Source organism: Chenopodium album, chromosome 3 (assembly GCF_948465745.1).
Source record: "Chenopodium album chromosome 3, dcCheAlbu1.1, whole genome shotgun sequence".
NCBI lineage: Eukaryota > Viridiplantae > Streptophyta > Magnoliopsida > Caryophyllales > Amaranthaceae > Chenopodium > Chenopodium album.
This window is the reverse complement of record NC_137836.1, coordinates 62,827,663-62,850,320: the sequence shown is the minus strand read 5'-3', so window position 1 is coordinate 62,850,320 and position 22,658 is coordinate 62,827,663. Positions and strand designations below refer to the sequence as shown.

The 22,658-nt window shown below is 34.7% G+C and overlaps 1 protein-coding gene across 1 annotated transcript; it reads right to left on the bottom strand.

Moving 5' to 3' along the window:
- Positions 1-441: 441 nt before the first annotated feature.
- On the bottom strand, positions 442-22,508 carry LOC145624028 (protease Do-like 2, chloroplastic). The gene is made up of 21 exons (XM_081676952.1): positions 22,048-22,508; positions 20,463-20,642; positions 16,514-16,564; positions 16,044-16,117; positions 15,889-15,952; positions 14,059-14,103; positions 13,435-13,542; positions 7,654-7,731; positions 5,784-5,850; positions 5,611-5,669; positions 5,262-5,361; positions 4,520-4,599; positions 4,182-4,238; positions 3,312-3,415; positions 2,854-2,941; positions 2,659-2,744; positions 2,537-2,561; positions 2,347-2,418; positions 1,379-1,429; positions 1,226-1,286; positions 442-1,145 (listed from the first exon to the last, which is right to left on the bottom strand). Exons 1-21 carry the CDS (start codon positions 22,258-22,260, stop codon positions 901-903), a joined length of 1,908 nt encoding a protein of 635 aa, XP_081533078.1. The 5' UTR covers positions 22,261-22,508; the 3' UTR covers positions 442-900.
- Positions 22,509-22,658: the final 150 nt, after the last annotated feature.

Below are 22,658 nucleotides of genomic sequence, written 5' to 3'. Positions count from 1 at the left end.
TGCCTAAATCCTTCATAAATATTAGACCGCGTAATTGGCCCCAAAAAATTCTATTAATCCTTGCAACCCACAACCTCTAGAGTGTGGCATAAAGAATGTAGTCCTATGACCACTAATTCCATCCTAGCTTAAAAAAAGCCTAATATAATACAGGAATTCAATCAATAAAATGGCTAGTCTGCAGCTATTACTGAGTGGATTTGTAGCATTCCAAATTTCCAACCCTCCAAGCTTCCCTGCAGATGTGCAAAATCTAAATAGATGTTGTAAATCGGTATGGATCACAAAAGGTATCAATATCTATACCTCGCCTTCCTGGTTTCAAAGATTGATTCAGTAAGTATCCCAACTTAAATTTTTAAAATTATGGTCTCTAATATTCTACTTTAAAATCAGTACACTAAATCTTTGGTCTTTTAAAACAAGGAACTTGCTCAAAAATTAGGAATTATAAAGATAAATACAAGGAGCTCTAAGGTATACTTCAGAACATTTAGTACTCGTGGTATTTATAATTAGATACGTTGAATTCAAACTTAGGAAAACAACAGCAAAAGTTACAACAATATTCAAGAACCTGTTTATACTCCCTTAAAACTGCAGATTTGGTCTTCTGATCCGCGTTTATCTTCATTGTAGTGACAATCTCATGCATTGCACCTAATTGGTATTGTAGATCAATCCACTAAAAAAGAATGCATTCTATTACTATTATTATGGTGATTATAATGTTACAGCAATAATTTACAAGGATGATCTAAATATACTCGCCTTTGCCTCTCTGCCCTTGTGCTCTCAAAAAATAGGAAGAGGACTGGAAAATCTAACTGATGAATATATGGCCAAATCTGAGCATATGGAGTTGGATAATATGTGAAACTTGAACCTAGGATAAACTAATTATGCCCAAAGAAGCCCATCGAATCCGATTTCCTCGTTTGATACAGGACTATCCCCAATATCCTGATCTACAGCGCTATTATCTGTGAAATTATCCAAATAAGGCTCCATTAGATCAGAAGATCTCTCAGAAGGAATCCCATAATCTTTCAGGATGCAAGTTGAGGCAGCTGCAGCTACTTCTCGCTCCAATACAACAAGGTAATTATCTTCAAACTCGAAAACTAGATACTTATCCTTGCAAGCTGTGAAATAGACAATAGAGATATGTAAGATTTAAGGATAGCTAGCATCAAGATATTAAGAAAGAAATTTGTGTCCTTACAATCGACAAGATGAGCTAGATGATGAATGTTTCTGATGTGTTTGCCATTTAACTTCAAAACCTACAGTTGATAAATCTCAGACCATTAGATTATGTAAATAAACCAAAAACAAATACGGGACTGTTGGACATACGATAGACTATAAAGCTTACCTGTTGATTTCCCATATCTTCATATCCAATATTCACTTCATTTGCCAAGACCTAATACAACAATCTCCCAGTAAGCTAAATAAAAAAAGCTTTTTTAAATACTTTGCACTCTCTGTTAAATCAATATTATTATGTTAAATTACATATAGGCATATAGCATATTAACTTACACATCTTCTACTTGGAAACTGAGGGCACCAAAAGGAAAGCCTTGAGCGGAAAGATATTAGATCAACACCATTTCTGTGAATATAATTATTTTCTTGGTGACATCTTACATGTAGACCTGGCAATCCTGACCCCGACCCGAATGACCCGACTCATGACCCGAAAATAGAGTTGACCCGATCCTGACCCGTCACCCGAACTAACCCGACCCGAAGTTGAACGACCCGAAATTGACCCAAATTGTTTGACCCAAACAGACCCGATACCCGAAATTGACCCGAACAAACCCGATACCCGAAATGTCCTGAACTAAAATTACCTTCTTATTGAACTTAAAATGTCTTGTACCAAAAATAACTCAAATTGTTCATCTTTAATTGTTGATAAGCTCATAAACTAGATTGGTAGTGTTTGTTATAACAATAACAAAATATACACTGCGTATAAAATTATTGGTTTGAGCTTAATTCACAAATGAAACAACCCGAACATGACTCGATCAGATTTTGACCTGACCCGACCCGAACATAACCGACCCGAATTGGACCCGATTCATGACCCAAAGTTGACCTAAAACCCGAATCGACCCGACCCGACTCGTACCCGACCCGAATGTTAGCTGACCCAAAATGACCCGACCCGACCCCGACCCGACCCGAATGACCCATTTGCCAGGTCTACTTACATGGTACTTGAATTAATTATATTTTTACAAGACTTCGGCACAAAATTGATTGACATATATTATGTAGCTACCTGCCCTCCAAAAAAAAAAAGAAAAGAAAAAAGAATGTAGCTACCTGTGATAGGATAACAATTTGTTCTCCTTTGAATCGTGCCAAAGAATATCTTGCTTTTGCCACTAGTTTCAGCTGACAAAATGACCAAAGGAGATGTTAGGTATTTTCAACATCCAAAAAGCAGTCACAGAAAACAAGCACTTTTTAAACAATACTTGTAAAGCATTTTGTTGCTCTTGGGTTAACTCACCCCCATAGCTTCTTCACATTCCTCTCTATGCAGAAGAAAAAAATAAAATAACAGTTCATTAGCATATATAAGTTGAGCCTTCAAATATAAGCTAATGGAGAGTAAAGTTAGCAGAATAGTACTCTATAAGTGGTTCAGAAAGTGGGGTGAACACCAATCCAGCAACTATCAAATATGCAGGTTGGCCTCCTTCAATGTGGAATGGTACCTTCAAGATCAGAAGTATAGGAATTAAAATCAAATGAAACGAAATATATGCAAGTATATAAATTAAAGTTGCTCAAAATCATTGGCAAAAAAATAGAATAAAGACATACCAAATGGACACGTGGATTCAAAATTGTCTGAACTTTCATATGAATCCCATTCCTAATGATGCCAAGCTCTACAGAATCACCTGAAAATCTATACAAAGATACTTTTAAGATTAACTGCAAACAGTCTCAATATGAGGCAACAGATAATTCAAGCTGGTTTTCAACAATTCAATAATTATCCCCTGATGGTTTTTGTGGAGAGCCAGAACTACTCTGTATATTACTTTTCTGTAAAATTTTAAATAACAAATTTGAACAATTGTGGAATTAAGAATTTATATTATACAAAAAGGTGACTAAATGGAACTGGAAACTGAGTAATGCAAATTGAAATGAAACCTTCCTAAATTGCAAGGTGCTAGTCTCTGATTTATGACTCTGCCAAATAGGACTTGCAAGAAGCTTAAACGAACAATCCATTTCTTTAACATTATAGAGAAGAGGAAAAGTAAAATTACTTCTGACTAATGAGATAGCGGAATGCAATACGCTCAGTTGATCGGAAAGGCACAGTTCCTTCACAGCCAACATGAACTCCGTCAAAATTCACAATCACGTCGCCCTGTAATATAGCATTTCCTTTTAGTATCATTTTGATAGTTGTAGTTTTGACATTTTTAAGGTTTTTTTTTTTTATCATTGAGCTCTTCGTAAACATTACTCTACCATGATTAGCAGCAAATTCAACACATGAGCACAAGCAGCTAATAACAAAAATGTACTGTAATCTACAAAGATATGTTGAATACACAACGGTATAAAGCATAAATTCAAATGTTTTGTTTTGTATATATACAGTGTGTGGATACGAAGGTCAAATTCAGTACTAATTGGTTTAGGTTTAGTTTTATCTCTTGTGAGAACCCTACAACGTTTATAAAGTGAAAGTACACTATGAGACTCATCTTCAATATATAAAAATGTTGAATTACAATTAATGGTCTAGATGACAAACTAAAGGGTTCTCTCCCTGTTCACTCTTGCTTCTCCTATATATTTTCCTGATTTCTCTGACACTAAAGTAAGCAAAATCCAAAAGTGAATCTAATAAAAGATTAGTGGTAAAATGACCTTAAATGACAGCTTGCAAATGCTTCCCAGTCCTAAACCAATTTCCAACTTTGAATTACTCAGTATTAAGTATGAGTACAAACAAGTAGTTCATATCCATCTCATAGCAATACTCCAATCTTCACTCACAACCCATTCAGGATCATGTCTAAGGCTAAAGTAATTTTATTTTATTTTTTAAAAAAAAACGAAGTTCACTTCATGCAAAAAATCAATTCAACAGGAAAATGCAGCCTTCAATATAAGAGTTAGCTTACCTCCTTTAAAACATTATGTGCATCAGAAGTGGGTTCAACTCGCCGCACTAGAACTCCCTGGAAATTGGGATTTAATTGTAAACGTCAAACACATAATCAATAGAGTGTCGTACAAATGTCATAATTGGATTTTGCAACCAGAAACACTATATCTTCTCTACTGCTAGCACAGTAAAGTTCTCTTTTCTTCTCTATGACAAATGTACAACACGGTGAAAGCAGAATCTATGAGGGATGGGGTCATTCTGAAAGGAAATATCTTTAAACTATAATACAAAACTACACTTGTGTAAAATCTTAGCAGAAGTGATTGCTTATAGCTTGGTGGAAAGATCAACCTCATTAGACGTGACTTTCAAGCAGGAGCGTAGAGCTGGATTCTCCAACTTCTGCAGCAATACACCAAGGCAAGGGAAACCTGAAATTGTATGCAATTATTCATTAAATAGATCCAGCTCAAACCAAAGGTGATTAAGATAATTTTTATACACCTGAACAATTAATATTCACATGAAGGTTACTCCTTATCCAAGTAATACTGCAAAAGAGAGGAAGACAGACAGTTGATACACAAATTTCCTATCCTTCTGGCATGATGAAAGCAATGAAACTGATGGAAATGGCCAGTTTAATATAGTTTATGTTAATAAAGAGTGAAAGCAATATAACTGATGGAAAAGTTCACAAAACTCTGATATTGCCATCATTTAATTGGTCGGATTTAGATTTGACAGGAATAACCTCAAAACTACAAAAAATTAAAAGTACCCTAGTCTTTTTTCTTATGCATCATCCAAACAGGAAGGACTTTAGTACTTTTGTTTCATTTTCTGCATAGTAATTAGTAACCAACCAGAAATACAATTTCCCTTCTTTTCTTTCACCTTATCTCTCCATCTTTACTCCTCTCTACATTCTCAATCATTTTAGAGAAACAAATAGACTTAAATAAATGGTTCACTGCCACAATGTTTTGGACTCGGGTTCCAATAACAGACCAAGCATAATTTCTAATAATATCAAATGCAAATCTTAACTTTAAACCGTTATTTGAAGACCTAAAAAACAAGGGTTCCTCACCTGTGTACTTCCCGTTCCTCTCATAGTCTTCCAAGAAATGAGACACCACAGTAGTTGGAATCACATATCCTATGTTCTCGGTATCATCTGATCTGAGTACCTGATATAAGAGACTAATAAATATCAAATCAATAACAATGCATGACTGTTGCATGCCTAAGAAAGATGGGTCTATAACAAATTTTAACGAAAACATGCAGCTTCGGAATTCAATACTTTAGATTTTTGCAGTTTACCTGTATCCAAATTCCAAAAATATATAATACATGTTAACTGCTAAATTGAAAGTAATTATACTTCTCAATTATAATATCACATGAGAAAAGAACAAGAATTATATAGACCATACCTGAAATGCCACACCAATGCACTCCCCTTGGTCATTGAATGCAGGGCCTCCACTATTACCTGAAACAGAATAGAATAGTGTAAGAGAATAGTAAAATAGTACAAGGATTTTAATGCATAATTGACATAACTTACAATTAGTTTAAAATGCTTTGGAAAAAAAAGGTTACTGACCAGGATTTATAGCAGCATCAATTTGGATACCTAACAAATCAGATGACCCATGTGCATATGATGTAACCTGCAACACAAACAGATAAGAAATTCAAAGCCTTCACATACATCAAGTAGTATCTTGCAGCACATTGCAAGCAGAATTCATCCCTTGGCACCCACATTCACAAGTTTGAAAATAAAATTCATTGCAGATATTGAGAAACCAAGCTAATCTGAAATACGAATATATAGATATATAATGACAAAGGTAAATGATTTAGCATTTTACTTTCTTGCAAGTTTTGACTCTAAACATAAACCAAAACATAATGCAGGAGGTGTTCCATCTTCATTGTACAAAGACAACAATATTAACCAGATAAATAACTTTCAACTACTCAGTAATGAAGTTGCAAAGCAAAGAATAAACTCAACCATTCAATAACAATAATTACATCTTCTTACTCCCTCAAATTAAAGGACGTGCATTCTTACATAAGTTTACACCCGGGTCATCTCTTCCTTGCTCAATTAAGTATATAAGCAGGCCCATTTCTGAGATTTTGGTGGCCTAGGGCGAAATTTAGATTGGGGCCCTAATTAACAAGCATTATTTTATTTTTTTTAACTTTTTTTTTTTAGGTTTAAGGGTATGCAAAATGAAGATTAGCCTCCTAAAAAATCTAACTCGAAATTACATATCAAATATGAAAACTAAAATACAATGAAAACGTCAATTGCATCACATTAATATATCTTAGTTAAAGGCTTATTAAAATGTAGATTGTCAAGAACAAACTTTACAAAATTCAGATTGTTGAACACGATTTACCAACATTTTTTAAAAAAGAATGAGAAATAAATATTCAAATTGAAAGACATGAAGAAGATTGAACACAAACCTTGCAATAATAGACAACGTTACAGCAATTTGGTAAAGATTGAGAAGGTTTTATCCAAACGTCAAATTGTTGAACGGAATTACTCAGAAGTCAAGAAATTAAGTAAATTTTTGAAAGAAAAAAAATAAGAAGAAACAATTTTATTTTATTTTTTAACAAAACCAGAGCTATGGACTGTAATTGAGTTTTATTTGGATATAGGCTTGAAATACCAGTGAACACACCAATGACAGTAAAACAATAATGGGTTATTGGCCTCAAGGGTCCAACGGCCATCTAATGAACCTTAGCTTACTCAACCCAACATATAGAGGCAACCATATGCCCTTATTTACTTATCAACCACACCTTAGGGTCGTATAGTACTATGAAAAAACCCTAGCACCTTAGCCAAGCCGTAGTGCATGCCGCGCATGGCTCAATAGGGGTCTTACATACGACCAAAACCTATACTATTTCAAGGAAGTGCTACATTAGTAATGTAATACAATAATAGTAATACTAAACCAGGATCCAGACAAGGGGTGTAAATTTAAGATGTTCATGATATATCTCATAGGCGGTAGAACTTATCTCCATTATACACGTCAAAACTTTTAGAATCTAAATCATACACCATTCCATAAATTTCTTCCTTCTATCTATTTAAGGTTTTTAGCCAATTCCATAAAGCTTTGCCTAATTTACACTAATTTTTTTAATGGCAAAGAAAAATCTTTTTGTTTTACTTTCCTTTACCGCACCACATGGGTCCACTAAAAGGACCCTATAGCATTTGGTCTGTGTAGTTACAGTTACTCAGAAAAGCATAATGGCACAGAGGTAGTAATACAGTGGGAGCTTAAGGAAAAACTAGAAACATAATGGAAAAAGAAAATTCAGATGCATATATAAATCACTGTTTTTTTACAGAAATGCTTTATCATCAAGTAAATAATAGCAGGTATCATAAATATTTTGTTTAATACTTCAAAGTAAAGGCAAACCTCTATTCGTGAAACCACCCCCTTTGTCACAGAAATTGTATCTCCTCCAAGTGGATATCCTACGACAGTGACTGAATCCTGTCCATGAAAATGGCCACATAATAATTAGTTTGCATTAATTTAGAGGAAGAATAAACTGATAGATTATACTTCCTCCGTTTCTATTTAGTTGACACGTTCAATTTAGGCACACATATTAAGGAGAGGAGAGAGAGTGAGAGAGAATGATAAAGCAAGTGGGGTACAATTAAAAAGCAAAGTATAAAACTTACCCAAAAAGAAAACGTGTAAACTAAAAAAGACTTCCTAAAAAGAAAAACGTGTCAACTAATAAAAAAACGGAGGTAAGTATTTCTTTACCATGCTGTTTAAGATGCTATTTATAGATACTACCATAATTGTATTGACAGGAAAAAAATACCAAAACTAAGTAGAGCTATTAGAGATCACGTAGAACTATTAGAGATCACCAACATTTATAGTCATCCATCCAAATGGAAATTCAGAAAATCTATTTTAAAGAAAAGTTAACAAAAAAAGGAAATTCAGATGTAATATCTCAAATTCCTTAGACTGCATTTCAAACTATTCCACATATTCTTGCTCGTCAAGTATTTAATCCTTCTGTGTGAGTTGTGCAACCATTTACAACAAGGCTCAACAGTCGATGCAGAATTCTCATCAGATCATCTCATCATCTTATAATTATTTCTATTTGTTGACACCACTAAACGTGCAAATGAAACAATTTGCTCACAATTATAGCTATTTGTACAATAACCTCCCTAACTGGACTAGGGTTTTTTTTTTTCTTTTTTTTTTTTTTGTAACTTTATTAACACTTGATTCCTATACTCCCAAAATAATTATAAACACTTGATAGATTTGGGAAGGATTTTCGATGGTTATTTAAAAATGAGAACAGCATTGGGACACAAGTATGAGTTAAGCTAATAAGCGCTTAAATCTTTGCATACCAAATTACTTATTCATTTCCAATGTATAAAAAAGCTCAAGGAGCACTGAAGCAAGAGGGTTCTGCTGCGCCTAGGGGCACCTTAGGCGCGCCTCAGTGTGCCTCTTTGAAGTGAGGCACACTATATGGACAGCTAAAAATTTTGGCTGAAATTTGCTTCAAGTGCGCCTCAAGTGCACCTCTGGCGCTTTTTGTGCACCTAACCCAAAACGCCTCGCCCAGACCAAAATAAGCGCTCACCCCTGATTGCCTTGCGCCTAGACGCGCCTTAGGCGCGCTTTTTCAAACACTGTTCATTTCCAACACACAAACAAGCAGAAGCAGTTCACAAGGGGCTCTTGAAACCCCACGGAAGCAAATGACCAACATACAGGTTGTAAAGTACCAAACACAAGACTTAAACATACACTTGAATAAATTTGATAACTGTGATTTATTACAATAATAATAACATTGACTTTTAATGTATCTTCTCCCAAAACTTTGAAATCAAGTATAATGTACAGTTGCAGTTATTGTTTCTTTTAAAAGCGATAAATATGAAAGGTAAGCATTAAAGATAATTTATCATTCAAAAAGTAGTTCCTACACATCTATGAATTTCTTCGTGTCCTTTACATGCAAGCAAACCAAAAAACTTGTCTATTACTTGTTGCACACATATAGTGCTGTCTTGAATTACAATGTGTAGAAAAGTCGATCTATTCAAGACTAACTAGTGACTGTTATGTCTTTGAAACAAAAAACAAAAACAAAAAAAAACACACACACACACACACACACTATGGCTGGTTTGGGAAATACCTCAAGCGTGCATGACCTACATTTGGTAAGTGGTGGACAATTATTGTGTTCATCTATAACTAGTGTCAATTTGGTGTGGAAATATGTAATTAAAGAATGAAACAAGGCATTGTATACTTATTATCAGTGTAAATTGAACATGATCTACAGAATACATTAAGACCCAATAATATCATTTGGGTTTTTCTACATAGTACCCCCAAGTAGACCTCGGTTCAGGTATGGGTCGGGTCATTTTGGGTCGGGTCAAGTTCGGGTCAAAAGGTTATCGGGTCATGTTCGGGTCGGGTCGGGTCATTTCGGGTTTTGGGTTGATTTCGGGTGGGGTATTGGGTCAACACTTCAGGTCGAGTTCGAATCGGGTCAAGTTTGGGTCGGGTTAATTTTCAGGTCGGGTCAATTTTCGGGTCAACTTCGGGTCGGGTCATATTCGGGTCAATGCATTGGGTTAAATTCAACTCTGTATATATATTTATTTATTTTTTTACGAAAAACTCGCTACATTTATTAAGGCTACTTTTTTCATGGAATAGAGTAATTGTTTGACTTTTATTGACCTTTTTTTTTTTTTGTGTTTAGATTGAGAATCAATTTCAAGATCTCCTGAAACTTAGAGGGATGTTCTAACTAATTGAGTTATACGGCTTATACCTCATAATAAGGTTTTTCTTGTTCAAGTTTTTCAAACGAAACTCATAATAAGGGTTTTCTTGTTCAAGGTAATTTGATCTCAAATTCAAACTTGATAGGATTAGATCAAACCTTTTCTGGGCTACTTAATAGCTCAGTCTCCGACTCTCCTATTCAAATTAATTCATAGGATATCTCATCACTATTAGTATATAATGAACTAATGAATTATGAAGTATTGCAGTTATGCAACTATGCTTGTATCTATCTACTAGTCTACTATCCAATTAAAGAACTCAAGATCATCCATGACTATATTTTTCATTACATATAAAACACAAAAGAGGAGTGTGTGAATAAAGTCAAACATGTCATTTAAAAAAAAAACGGAGGTATTATTAATTAAGTGAAATATTCTCATATTCAGATGTAAGATTATGGACACACTTGTTGATCAATTAAAAATTTTCAAAATTTCAATTTTAACAAAGTTACAACTTAAAAGTGATAATTTAAGAGAGAAACAAAATAAAACTTTTAACTTGGTTAAAATTGTGGGAAACTCTTTCCCCCAAATGGCTAAAACTCCAAAAGTATTTCATTATGAGGACAATAGGTAAATTATGAGTGGGAATACTCCCTCCAAATATAATTTCCATAAGTAAAAGTAAAGTGACTAAATTCTAAAATACAAAAAAACAAAAATAAAAGTAAAACAATAAGAAGAAAAAAAAAAAATCTTTAGCTTAAATAGATTTGGGTCAATTAATTCAATTTGATTGCGGTTTTTTTCTATTTCGGTTTGCTAAGGTCAAGTCTTTAACTTAAATAGATTCTGGTCATTTCAGGTATAAGATAATTTTGGTTCGGATCACTTTGGGTTTCGAGTCTATTTGGGTTAATTAATTCAAGTTAAAGGTCGGGTCAACTTCGGGTCGGGTCAACTTCGGATCTCGGGTCACTTCGGGTCTCAGGTGAACTTCGGGTCGGGTCAACTTTGGGTTTCGGGGGGTCAATTTCACTTCGGGTCGGGTATGGGTCAGGTCGGGTTAATTCGGGTTTTGGGTCAATTTCGGGTCACTGTTTCGGGTCAATTTCGGGTCATGGGTTGGGTCATTCGGGTCGGGTCGACAGGTGTGGGTCGGGTCGACAGATTTACCCCCAAGGTTTTGCATTTTCTATGTTGCGCCCTCCTAAATCCAAACTTCTACACGGTGCCCACAAGTTTAATTAACTTAATCAGTTTTAGTCTTCTTTAAAATTAATGTTAATTTAATACTCTTAATTGACTACTAACTATGGTTAGTAATATTTTATACTAGGTAAGACGGTTTTTCACTCTTTGTTATGGAGTATCATTAAAACTATATTAAAATATAAAAATAATTTGGTCCATAATCTATTTCTTATTTTATCCCACATCAAGCAACTTAAAATACTATTACTGTATTATTTTTTATGACTACATATTAAACTTTTATTTCAAATTTCAAAATTTTTTCATTCACTAATTATGTTAGGTTGAAAGATTATATATATTCATGATTTTTTTTTACTACAGATAATAATTATATAAATTAAAAAGTAATTACTTATATAGGAATAGAAAGATATGCTTAGATATCTAAGTTGTTAAATAAATTATTTTACGACTTTTTTTCCTAAATTTTGGAAGAAAATATATTGCGTATATTCTCTATCATTTTTTCAAAAGCATTTTAAATATATATATATATATATATATATATATATATATATATATATATATATATACACACACACACTAAGGACACGCCAGAAGATGACACGCGTCATTGCTGGTGTGTCTTTTAGTATATAGTATTGATTGATGATTTTTTCCTTTTCTTAAAAAAAAGTGGTTAGCAATAAGATTAATTTGGCAATACTATCTTCCCCCAAACTCACGTGTAATGACCCTCCCCATTCTTATTTCTTTCTTAAACTTCTACAACCCAAAACCATAACCAATTCGTTTCCCTGCAACCTTCCTCAAAAACCCAGAATTCTCACTCCCCGTTAAGAGTGTAAACCCCTCCAATTCAGCACCACAATTCGTCGCATTCTCATTTCTCCGACGAAAATGACTCAAATGTACATAACCATACCTCTGCTCGAATGACGAACACCAAAAAAGCTGATTGAAAAAAAATGCAAAGAAGAATTTGGAGATGTTAATGTATTAATCAATCCTTATTAGCTTCGAATTTTTAAGCAAAAATCTTAGGGTTTGAAACAATTGTATAAGCGTTCGAATTAAACAAAGGCAAAAGATGGAATGTGAGGGGTTTCATCAGAAGGGGTTTTAATTTTTTATTTTAATTTAAATTATTTCCTTTGAATTAAATTAGTAATTAACTATGGTGGGTGGTTAACCTAACAACACGTTAATTACCATTAACAAAACAACTTATGAAGGGCATATATTAAACAATATAATAAACTTGTGGGTACCGTGTAGAAGTTTAGATTTAGGAGGGCACAAACACAAAACTTTGGGGGTACTATGTAGAAAAACCCATATCATTTTCATATATGAGAAGAGAAGCCATAAGATTGTAGTGGATAAGTCTCTGTAATTTATATTTGATGTCACAGGTTTCAGGCTTTGTGTTGCCAATGTTAGTTATTTTGGATTGAGGGCCATTGCACGAGGAAAGGTGGTACATGGTCAATACATTTAAAAAAAAAAAAAAGATATTGATGTTTTGTCCTTGCTTATACTTCAGTAGCTATGGAATAATTTCAGCCAACTCTCAAAAGGTTGCTCCTTTGTAAGATATTTCACTAATATCAGTGCATTTTAAAACCTATTTATCAGTTGAACTAAACAAATAAATTCCAACCAAAAAATCTTGCCCCCATTCTACAGAAGGGATAGAGTATAATTATCCAAAATAGTAAATACATATTACATTCATTTCAAACCAAATACTTTCTACAATTTAGACACCCATTTTTATCATTTCATCCAATAGGTATTTGTTATATATATATATATATATATATATATATATATCAGTCCAAAAACTCACAAACACATCAACAAGCCTTGGGACCTAACAGGCTAACAAAAAGTATCATACTAAGTCACATGGACAGACAGATTATAAGGTTGATCAAAAAATGGATCTGGCTTTCAAAAGGAGTCTATTTGCTTTCTTATAAGTAATTTATAGGCCAAACAGATGTATTATCAGTGTTGTGACTGTTGTCTGTACTGGAATGAAGAGTCCAGCTTAGCTTTTTAACTTTACAACCATTAAGAAAAGTTTATACTAGTACATAAACTTCCTGCAGAAAGTATTTAAAAAAGAATTATGTTACATTGTTAAGGGGAGAAAAAATTGCACCTGTAGATGCGGTAGCCGACCTAAACGAAGCGGCTCAGCTCCATTCCAAAATTTCTCATTTTCCACAGAAAGCAGAGCTATGTCACAGTCAATACCTCTGGCTAAAACCTGTACACCAAATGAACTGAGAGGAAAGTAAGTTGTTGAAGTGTCTTTAAGTTAAAATAACAGGGACAACTCATCTAAAATTTCCTGGTCCGTATCAAAAGTTTAATTTCCCAAAACATATTTTCATACGGAGTATTTTAGCTTCAAAGAAACAACCACATTACCACAATGGGGAAGGACCAGAGGAAAAAATTAATTCGAATTCACTCATTAACAGGTTTATCCCATATTCACAAGCTACGGAATTAGAGCCCTTAATGAGTTCTTTATAAGGCATTTCGAAAGAATATATGGAAACTACAAATTTTAGGTGGGTCACTACCGTTGCTCTATATGCCTTATTAATTCAAAAGAACTAAGAGGAAAGTAAGTTGTTGAAGAGTACAGCATAGCTTTGTAACGGCTGAAATGCTATCTGATGCTTAGAGTGGGCCACAAAGAAACACACTAAGCAACAACATAAAATTTGAAACTATAGTACCGATAAAAGAGAACCTCAGGCTAATAAATTTGTACCTTTGCAACATATTTTGTATCATCTCCTCTCCTCTTCAATTTCACCTGCATTATATAGAAAGCAGCACAGATGTGATAATTGTATAAGCATTATGACAGAAGTCAAAGACTTCTTATGAATTTGCTTATTCAATGAGCTTCTAAATAAGTTCTAAGAGATAAAAATGCAGAATTGTCAGAAAGCATATTAAGAAACTATACATGCAAACCCCCACATAGTGATTGCATCTTATGCCTCGATTATACATCCCCAGATTATGCATTTTAAGAAACTATACTTGCATACTGTCGTGGAATGACACATAATTGCAAGGTATTATTTTTTATTGTTCCTTCTATATACATGAGATCTAAGCCAACAAAAATGTAGCTCTCTCTCAACAAGAAAATTTTACAAATTTCCACAGCGTAAAAGATTTCAAACAAGTTTAAAACTACAATTAAAAAAGAAAAGGTAAAATTTGAAATGAAATTATTTTGCAACAAGTAAATGGGATCATTTCACAGAATGCACACGCAACAAGACTCATTTACTGCATTTTATGAAGGAAGAAGAAACCAAAAGAGTGAATGAGAAATGGGAATGAACAGCCAAATGTGTTTAAGAAATAAAGGAAGAATATAAAATAGACAGAGGAGTCATGAACAAGGATTAGCAAATACACACACCTACACAAATACAGCTATTATAAACTCTCTTGAATAGATACTTAAAATTCAAAATTAACCACAAGATGCAGCTATTTCATTCTGTAGGTTGATGTAAGAATATTGTTTAAAAAAAATAAAAGGAAAACACACACACACACACACACAACACACAGTTACAAAATTAGAAAGACTAATTGGTAGATTACTTCTATAATATTACTAGCGACAAATGATATCAATATCAACAACCAACAAATATTCTAAAAATGCTAAAACAAACCCCAAAAAGCTGTTGGCCGTCTCATAAAGCAGGCTAGATCTTAAAATGCGCACATATGTGATGCATGTGAAAGGAGCTTAGGAGGCGATGAAATTCAGATAAAGACAGGACATAAGGTTATAGAGATTGAAAGAGTAGTAGCTTACACGTGCACTGCTTGCCATTTCATCCAGGTCAATCACATTTCTTTCTTTTATCATCCTTAGTTAGTTCCATGCATGATTAAAGCACAATGAATGTCTAATTGTTTTAGTCTAGTGATTTCTTAAAAACTCAATTAGTTTGAAAATATCTGCCTCTTCAAAGCTAAACCCAAAGTGTCTTCATTCTCTCTCTCAATCATTTAGTCATGCAATAAACTAAAGCTCTCGGAAATCTGAAATGCCAGAACAGATGATTAAGGTACTTTACCAAACACACAATGACCTAACTATTATTCACAGCACATGGATAATCCAAACTGAATAATTTGGGCAAATGTAAACTTGGCTATAGACAAGGCATAAGTGGGGATATCAATCAGAATATGATCAAGATACTTCACAAACAATGACATGCAAGCATTTCATTGCTGCCACTGGATTGATGCAAATAGATATCATCACGTTCCAAAGCTTTCAAGTATAGCTCTTTGTGAGATTTAACCACAAAATAAGAACATAACCAGATCATATACAATAAATAGTCAAATTGCAACACATGCTCTCTTATTGCAACTCTACACATTTCTGGTTGGTAAAAATTTCAATTAAGTCAATGTCAAGCTAACATGGTCTTCGCTTCAAAAACAAAATCATTAAGATAGCAAGAAGAGATAAAAAGCTGCATCTTTATAAGATAAAACGGAAGAGATGATGAAAGATAAAGAACTTTTTTACAATCACATAGACTGAGCTCACCTGTGTATAATGTTCAACACAATGCGCATTTGTCAAGAGCTTTCCATCCCCTATCATGAAAGCACTGCAAACAGTCTTCTAACTTTCTAAGTTCATATCATTAAAATTTTAATTGGGAGGAAGGTGAAAAGGGGTACCAATAGCAGAAAAGATACCTTCCAGTACTAGTATATTGTCTTTGCTTTTGCCAGGGAAGGGAATAATCAGGTGCAGTATGAGTACAGTACACCTAACAAACATAAAGCATCAAAAGAGTTACAAGTTAAAGCATACGACTTAATAATTGGGTGTAGTATGAGTACAGTACACATAACAAACATAAAACATCAAAAGAGTATCAAGTTAAAGCATACGACTTCTATTCCATATTCACCAATAAAAGCACATTGTAATATTTAGTAAAATGAAAGTCTTCAACGTAAATGGAAAGGGAAATTTGCTTTAATTATTATTATTTTCCAGAATACCTGCAGAAAGAGCATAAGAAGCTATTCTAGTTGCAACAGTTACTCACAGAATAAACATTCTAACAAGATTCCTTAGAACAAAGCCAGTTTCTTCATGAGCATAGAAATAGGTAATATGACAATGAAAATAGTGAAAATAAAGTAAAAATCTATCATACCTTCACAACAGCATTCAGAAAAGCCGCATTCTGAAGATTCGCTGCCTCAGCCTGTGATAAAATTAATCCCAAATCAACAATAGAACTTCAGTTACTTGCACATATGTTTAATAGGAATTTGATCCTAATTAGACTCTTCAAACATTACCATTTTATGTTAAGTGGTTGTTAGTGCACTGATAATTTCTCAGGTATACTGCTTTTGTTTCAAGCATACATGAATCATGTCATATGTATCATGTCCTAACTTCTAATGAAGAATCTATCACCTCCTTTTAAGGACTAATGTGAGTTTTCTTCAAAGAGCAAGTTACATATTGCGTTAATATTATGAATTTTTAAAGGGCTTCCAAAATCCAAATTGTTAGTACTAGTCTTGTCATAGAATGATGATTAGGGACTTAGGACCAAATCTCACTGTTGGGTTCCAAATATGTTAGCGGGTTTCCTCACTCTTCAAAGCGACGTGTTCAAACACGATATCCTTTTGTAGTTTGAAAATACATAAATTATCTTTGGTTTTTCGATTCAAATAAAATAAATTGAGCTTATGAGAGAAAGAGAGAGAGAGAACACAGCTCATTTCAGTAAAGACTCCCAACATCAATACCTGGTAAGAAAGATGCATCCATTCCTTTCCATCCACATAGCCTAAGGGACAACCATACAAACAACCAGTCCCAGCTCACAAGGTTTTCCTACCCTTTTTCCTCCCTAAGTAATTCAATGTACTTGCTGATATTCCAGAGGATTACGGAGTTACACAGTCTTCATCTTTAAAATGGTTTCAAAGGGCCGAACTCAAACCAAAATTGAGTGTTTCCCTTAGATCTTAAAGAACAATAAGGCTAATAGGGATAGCACACAAAAAAAATTGCAAATAGCCCATTTTCGCTGAATTTATGCACCCCAATTCACAATACTTGTCAACCTCCAAATCTCCAATTTTTGGCACTACGAGCAAACCAGATAAATCAAGTAATGCATTAACTTGTCAAAAATTACCACTTCCTTCCAATTACCAACCAATACTAAATATATATTTGCGCCCTTGTTCTCCCACATACAGCTTCCACTTATTCCTTAGATAAAGCACATCAAAGCATGATATAACGGATGAGCATGAGCCACAGCTATTAGATAAAGTGAGCAACAATACCAGACCCAATAAGGTTTTTTGTTTCCGACATGCTGTTGAAGTTTAAAATATAACAATTGATAAGGATCCCGTAAATGTTCCTGCTGGATAAGGACTAACTATGGTGTCTCTATATCTAGGGTTCTCACGGAAAAATCAACATATAGAGATCACATATAAGCAACATAAATATATACTTAGCAAGATTCTGATATAGGACAATAGGAGAGCCACCCTAAAAGCTAGCTCAAGGGGAGGAGAGCCCATTGTCCTATATAAACCCCACATCCGCCCCCATACGACCGATGTAGGACTCAAGTACCATACCTTGGACAATCCTATAACATTCGTCCCTCCTTAAAGGACCAACGTCCTCGTTAACGGCCACGTATGGTCACGGCCATGTTTGGTCATGGCTGGCTTCTCGGCTCTGATACCATTGATATAGGACAATAGGAGAGCCACCCCAAAAGCTAGCTCAAGGAGAGAAGAGCCCATTGTCCTATATAAACCCCACATCAGCCCCTAATATGACCGATGTGGGACTCAAGTCCCATACCTTGCAATGGACAGTCCTATAACAGATTCTTACACTATTGTTTTTGTTGTTGCAAGAGTATATGGAGAAACTTTCATGCTGAAAGATTCCACAAAACTCAATTCCACTCAACATTTGAAATCTATAATTAAAATCATATACTATGGATCTTCTACTCCTTTTTAGCTCTCTATTATTATATGCATCTGTTAGGCCACGGACACAATAAATCAACTGCAATATAGTAGTGGTGTTTTGGAGGTTTTGAGAAAGATAATCCGGAGAATTCAAATTCTGTGAGTGGGCGGCTATGGAAAGCGGAATTGCAGTAGCATTGGGAAGCTCTGTTACACATTTAAATTGTTAAGCATCTTTTTCATATGTGATATGTTGCTTGAAAGAATGAAAGGAGCTGGTGGCTTGTGTGAGACCTAGATAGAAGCATTGTGTATATCATGGACATCAAAATAAAGGGCAAGTGGTCCTCCAAGTACCACGAAACAAAATTACAAGTTCACTCAATTTAATTGAATTTCCCCAACTCAAGAGCCCCATGTCACGTGCCGACTACAACCCAGCTGCCTTAGTGTTAGAATCCAACTCCTTTGATGTATTAGATTCCCTTTAGATGCTTTCTTAGAGTTTAGTTTTTGTTTTCTTAGCTTAAGGTCTCATTATTATGTTAGATGCTTCAGTGTTCACTAGGGATTCTCCTTGTAATCAATTTAAAGCTCTTTAGAGGGTGAATGATTAATGAAATCTCAAGCTTTCTACCAAGTGTTGCTTTGCTTTTATGCTTGTTTGTTGTTACACCTTTATAGATATTGTGTCTTACTTGCATAATAGCTCCCCTCCAAACCAACTTGATGCACTAAGAACTCGTGGTTCGGACCCGCTTGTGCCCGCCTTGAATTATCGGCCGTCACAAGCCCCGACCACCCGCACTCCGTCGCCCAAATAGACGCGAGTGCTCCTTTGATTTAATTGTCCGCTTGTGTTGCTTTGTGCTCACAAGCCCCTCTTCCGCTCAAGGCTAGCGTTGTTGCCGCCAGAAGGCTAGGGCGCGCCGCACGTTTCGGGGTCCAAACTCCCGGACCGTGACACTTAGCCTACAAAGAATATAATTAAGAAATTATGTCCTAAGTTCTTGATAAATTACGCTTTCCTTCTCTGAGTCTTCCGACCACATACACCATAAAACGCCATAAATTATACTAAACATTTTATTCTCTTTTGCCCTTCCAAAGCTCACAAAACGAACCTGCAGCTGTTCCAAAACAGTAAAGGAGAAGACCGGAGACCCATGACTCCTCATACACAGCTTGCTTCTATTCCGCAAAATAGTCACCCGGCTCATCCCTGGTGTTCTCCTTTGAAATCATGAACCTTAGTATCTCAATGTATGCGTCAAAGGCATATTTGAACAATCGTCCTACATTACTCTTACATTAGCTTCTTGTGCAGCGTCAGGATTTCCATTATTTATTGTAGACATATAAGGATGTATGAAGGATATATAAAGTTTGATTATAATTAGGAATTTAGGATAACCTTTTTTAATTAAACACCAGTGTGTATGGGCTGTGGGGTAGGTTAAGGGTGAGACACAATGTTCCGGTGGCTCAAGGGTAAAATACCTAATGTGAGGCTTTAGACTTTTTATTTGGTTAATTTAGAGTGATTGTGTTTTTTCCATGCATATGCTTGTATTGTATATATAATTGATAATGGTTTAATTTATTGACAGTTATACAAGCTGGGGTGGAAGAGTACCTCCGCTATATATATTCATGTATTACATTAATTATTTTCATTCATTCTAATTAGATGGAACTCTAGATGGTAAATTTCGTAAAAGCATCAATATTAGAATTGTCAAAGATAAATGAAGCTAGAAACAAAAAAAAATTTAGAGAAAAGGCAAAAATGCATAACACCTAACTCAAGACTTGGATCATGAAACTACAGTTATCACACCATTATCCTCATTCCTCAATGAATTATTATTGGCTTTTGGAGCTTCGTAATTGAAATTGGACAAACTTGAAGCATGAAGACAGTAACTAAGGTGAATGTGGAAGTATACTATCATGCATATAAGACAAAGAATGAAGGAAAACAAATGAATTTCAACAAATCAGGCAGCTAATTTCTGTCAGATAGTGAAGACAAATAATAATCCAGTGCCTAGATAGAAACGCACAAAGGCAGCAATGTTACCATGATAACTATAACTAGAATTTGCTAAAAGACAGTTAAAGAAGACTAAATACCTGCTGCTCCTTCAATTCGAAGGCAGAGCCTTTCCTGTCTTTCCTTTGCATGACAAATGACTGGATGCCTGATGATTGCGACCGCCCCATGTCTTTATTTCTGTCATCATAATGTCTATAGAAGGAATGTTTTTCATCTTTCGGCTTCCCAAAAAAGAATTTATGCGAAATAATATCTGCCTGAATGATGATAACAGAAATTCAATGTCTACAACAGTACCAACCAATGAGCCCACCACAGGTATTATTATTGAACAAACAGAGATAGACTAATTAAGAGAATTAATTAGGTATTAATGACCAATGAATGGAACATTGACACCCATATCATACAAGCATTTTTTTATGTGACTTTGATGAAATGGCATAAATACCAGGATGATATAAGTTGCCTATGCAAATTTATCAATGGGTGATGTAACCTAATAGAAATTGATTATATAACAGTTTTCAACTCCGTGGCTTTTTCTCTTGCTCAGCTGTAGGTTGACCGCCCTATTTATTCAACGAATAATTAGTAATTTAATGGAAATCAAAGTTCATATGGATCATCTAGTTTCTGCCAAGAATAATTCCATGGTTAAGTTAAATACAGTTCCACCATTAGTCTGATATGAAAGATTTGGGTCCCAGCAGGGCGTTAAAGGAGAGTGGTTTCCATGGTATAAGGAGTTTTTTGTGAGAAAAATGGAACTTTTCCTTTTCATATATAACAGCAGTAGAATTGGTGTTTACTAAGTGAACCAAAATTAAATCTCGGGTGTTTCATCATATGAGTAGATACTCACACAAGACCCACTTCAGCAAGAATATTATGATGCTGCTAACCTGCTATATATTTTGATTGCTAATCTGCTATCTTAAGTTAATCCAAACTTATGAATTACTTCAACCTCTAAGGTAATCCAAACTCAAGAATTACACCGAGTGCTAGTAACAACGTGCAATCAACTAATCGTACACCTATCAATAAAGGACTAGTCACCAAAAGTTGTCCCCTTACATGACAATTCTCATTTCTAAGTAACTGTTCCTTGAAAGACCAAAGGAAAAAACCAGGCAGCACTCTTCAAAGAAGATCGATTTCAAGCTACGACCACCGTGCTAGCAAACTTACTACGGAGTTTCAATCAACTAGTTCAGTTAAAATCTTTCACATCTTATAATCAACTTCAAAAGAGCTCAATTTCATGATAAGGCCAAACGCTTTATTATGATATCCAAGCAATTATAACTTGTTCCAGACATATATAAACAGATTGCACTGAGACAACTACTTCCTATAATCAACCTCGATAATTCATATATCATGCAAATAACATCTAGAAATTTGCAATTTAGCTGACCATTATTGATATTTTGAAGCTTATATAGCAAATTATTGAAATAGAGAGACTAATTACAACTAACTAACACTAAATAATACCAAAATCAACACAGTAATTTACAACAATAATAATTCAACTCAATTGTCTCAATTTTCCAGCAATTCAAGCTAAAATTAAGCAAAACACACACAATTCACTAACAATATTGCATTCCACAATATCAGCGCCACAATTAAAAATGGAGATTAGGTTTATACCTCTTTAGCGACATTCCTACTATAGGAAGAATGTGTAGCACTTCTTCTTGAAGAAGAATCGCCATTACTCTTGCAATTGGCGCCCATTGAAATGAGTGCACGAAATGTAGGATGCGGCGAAGGGGAAAAAGAGTGGGAGACGAGAGAAGCGCGAGCTACATCGACGGAAGTAGTACCGTTAAGCCAGCAGCAGCTTGCGGCTCCAATCGCCATTTTCGCAGGTGGTTTGGAGGAGATGACAGCAGCAGCAGCAGCAGCTGAAGGAAGGAAGGAGGGAGAGAGAAAATGGAAGAGGAAGAAAGAATGAATGTTGGTTTTCTTATCCTCTTTTACGTATTTGGAGTGAGGCCCATCGGATATTTTGGCGCCTCCTCTGACGCAAATTTGAGCATAAAAAACTGGGTACCGGTTTGAACCCGGGATAGGTGAGAAATTGAGAACTTGTCCAGTCTAATTAGAAATGGTAACAAATTTATTCTTTTGCCTAACGAGTGTAACGACACAACATGAAATGAAAAATATACTTGCAATAAATAAGGAAGTATTTTCTTCAAAAAAAAATAATAATAAGGAAGTATTTATGCATAACTGTGACGCATGGGAAATGTGCT

Excerpts from the sequence above, each read along its gene's own strand:
- LOC145624028 (XM_081676952.1), bottom strand. The coding sequence starts at position 22,260 with ATGGCGATTGGAGCCGCAAGCTGCTGCTGGCTTAACGGTACTACTTCC. Across the intron at positions 16,118-16,513 it reads TTCTGAATGCTGTTGTGAAG|GTGTACTGTACTCATACTGC; the intron begins GTATGATAGATT and ends TATGTTTGTTAG. Across the intron at positions 13,543-14,058 it reads ATACAAAATATGTTGCAAAG|GTTTTAGCCAGAGGTATTGA; the intron begins GTACAAATTTAT and ends TTTGGTGTACAG.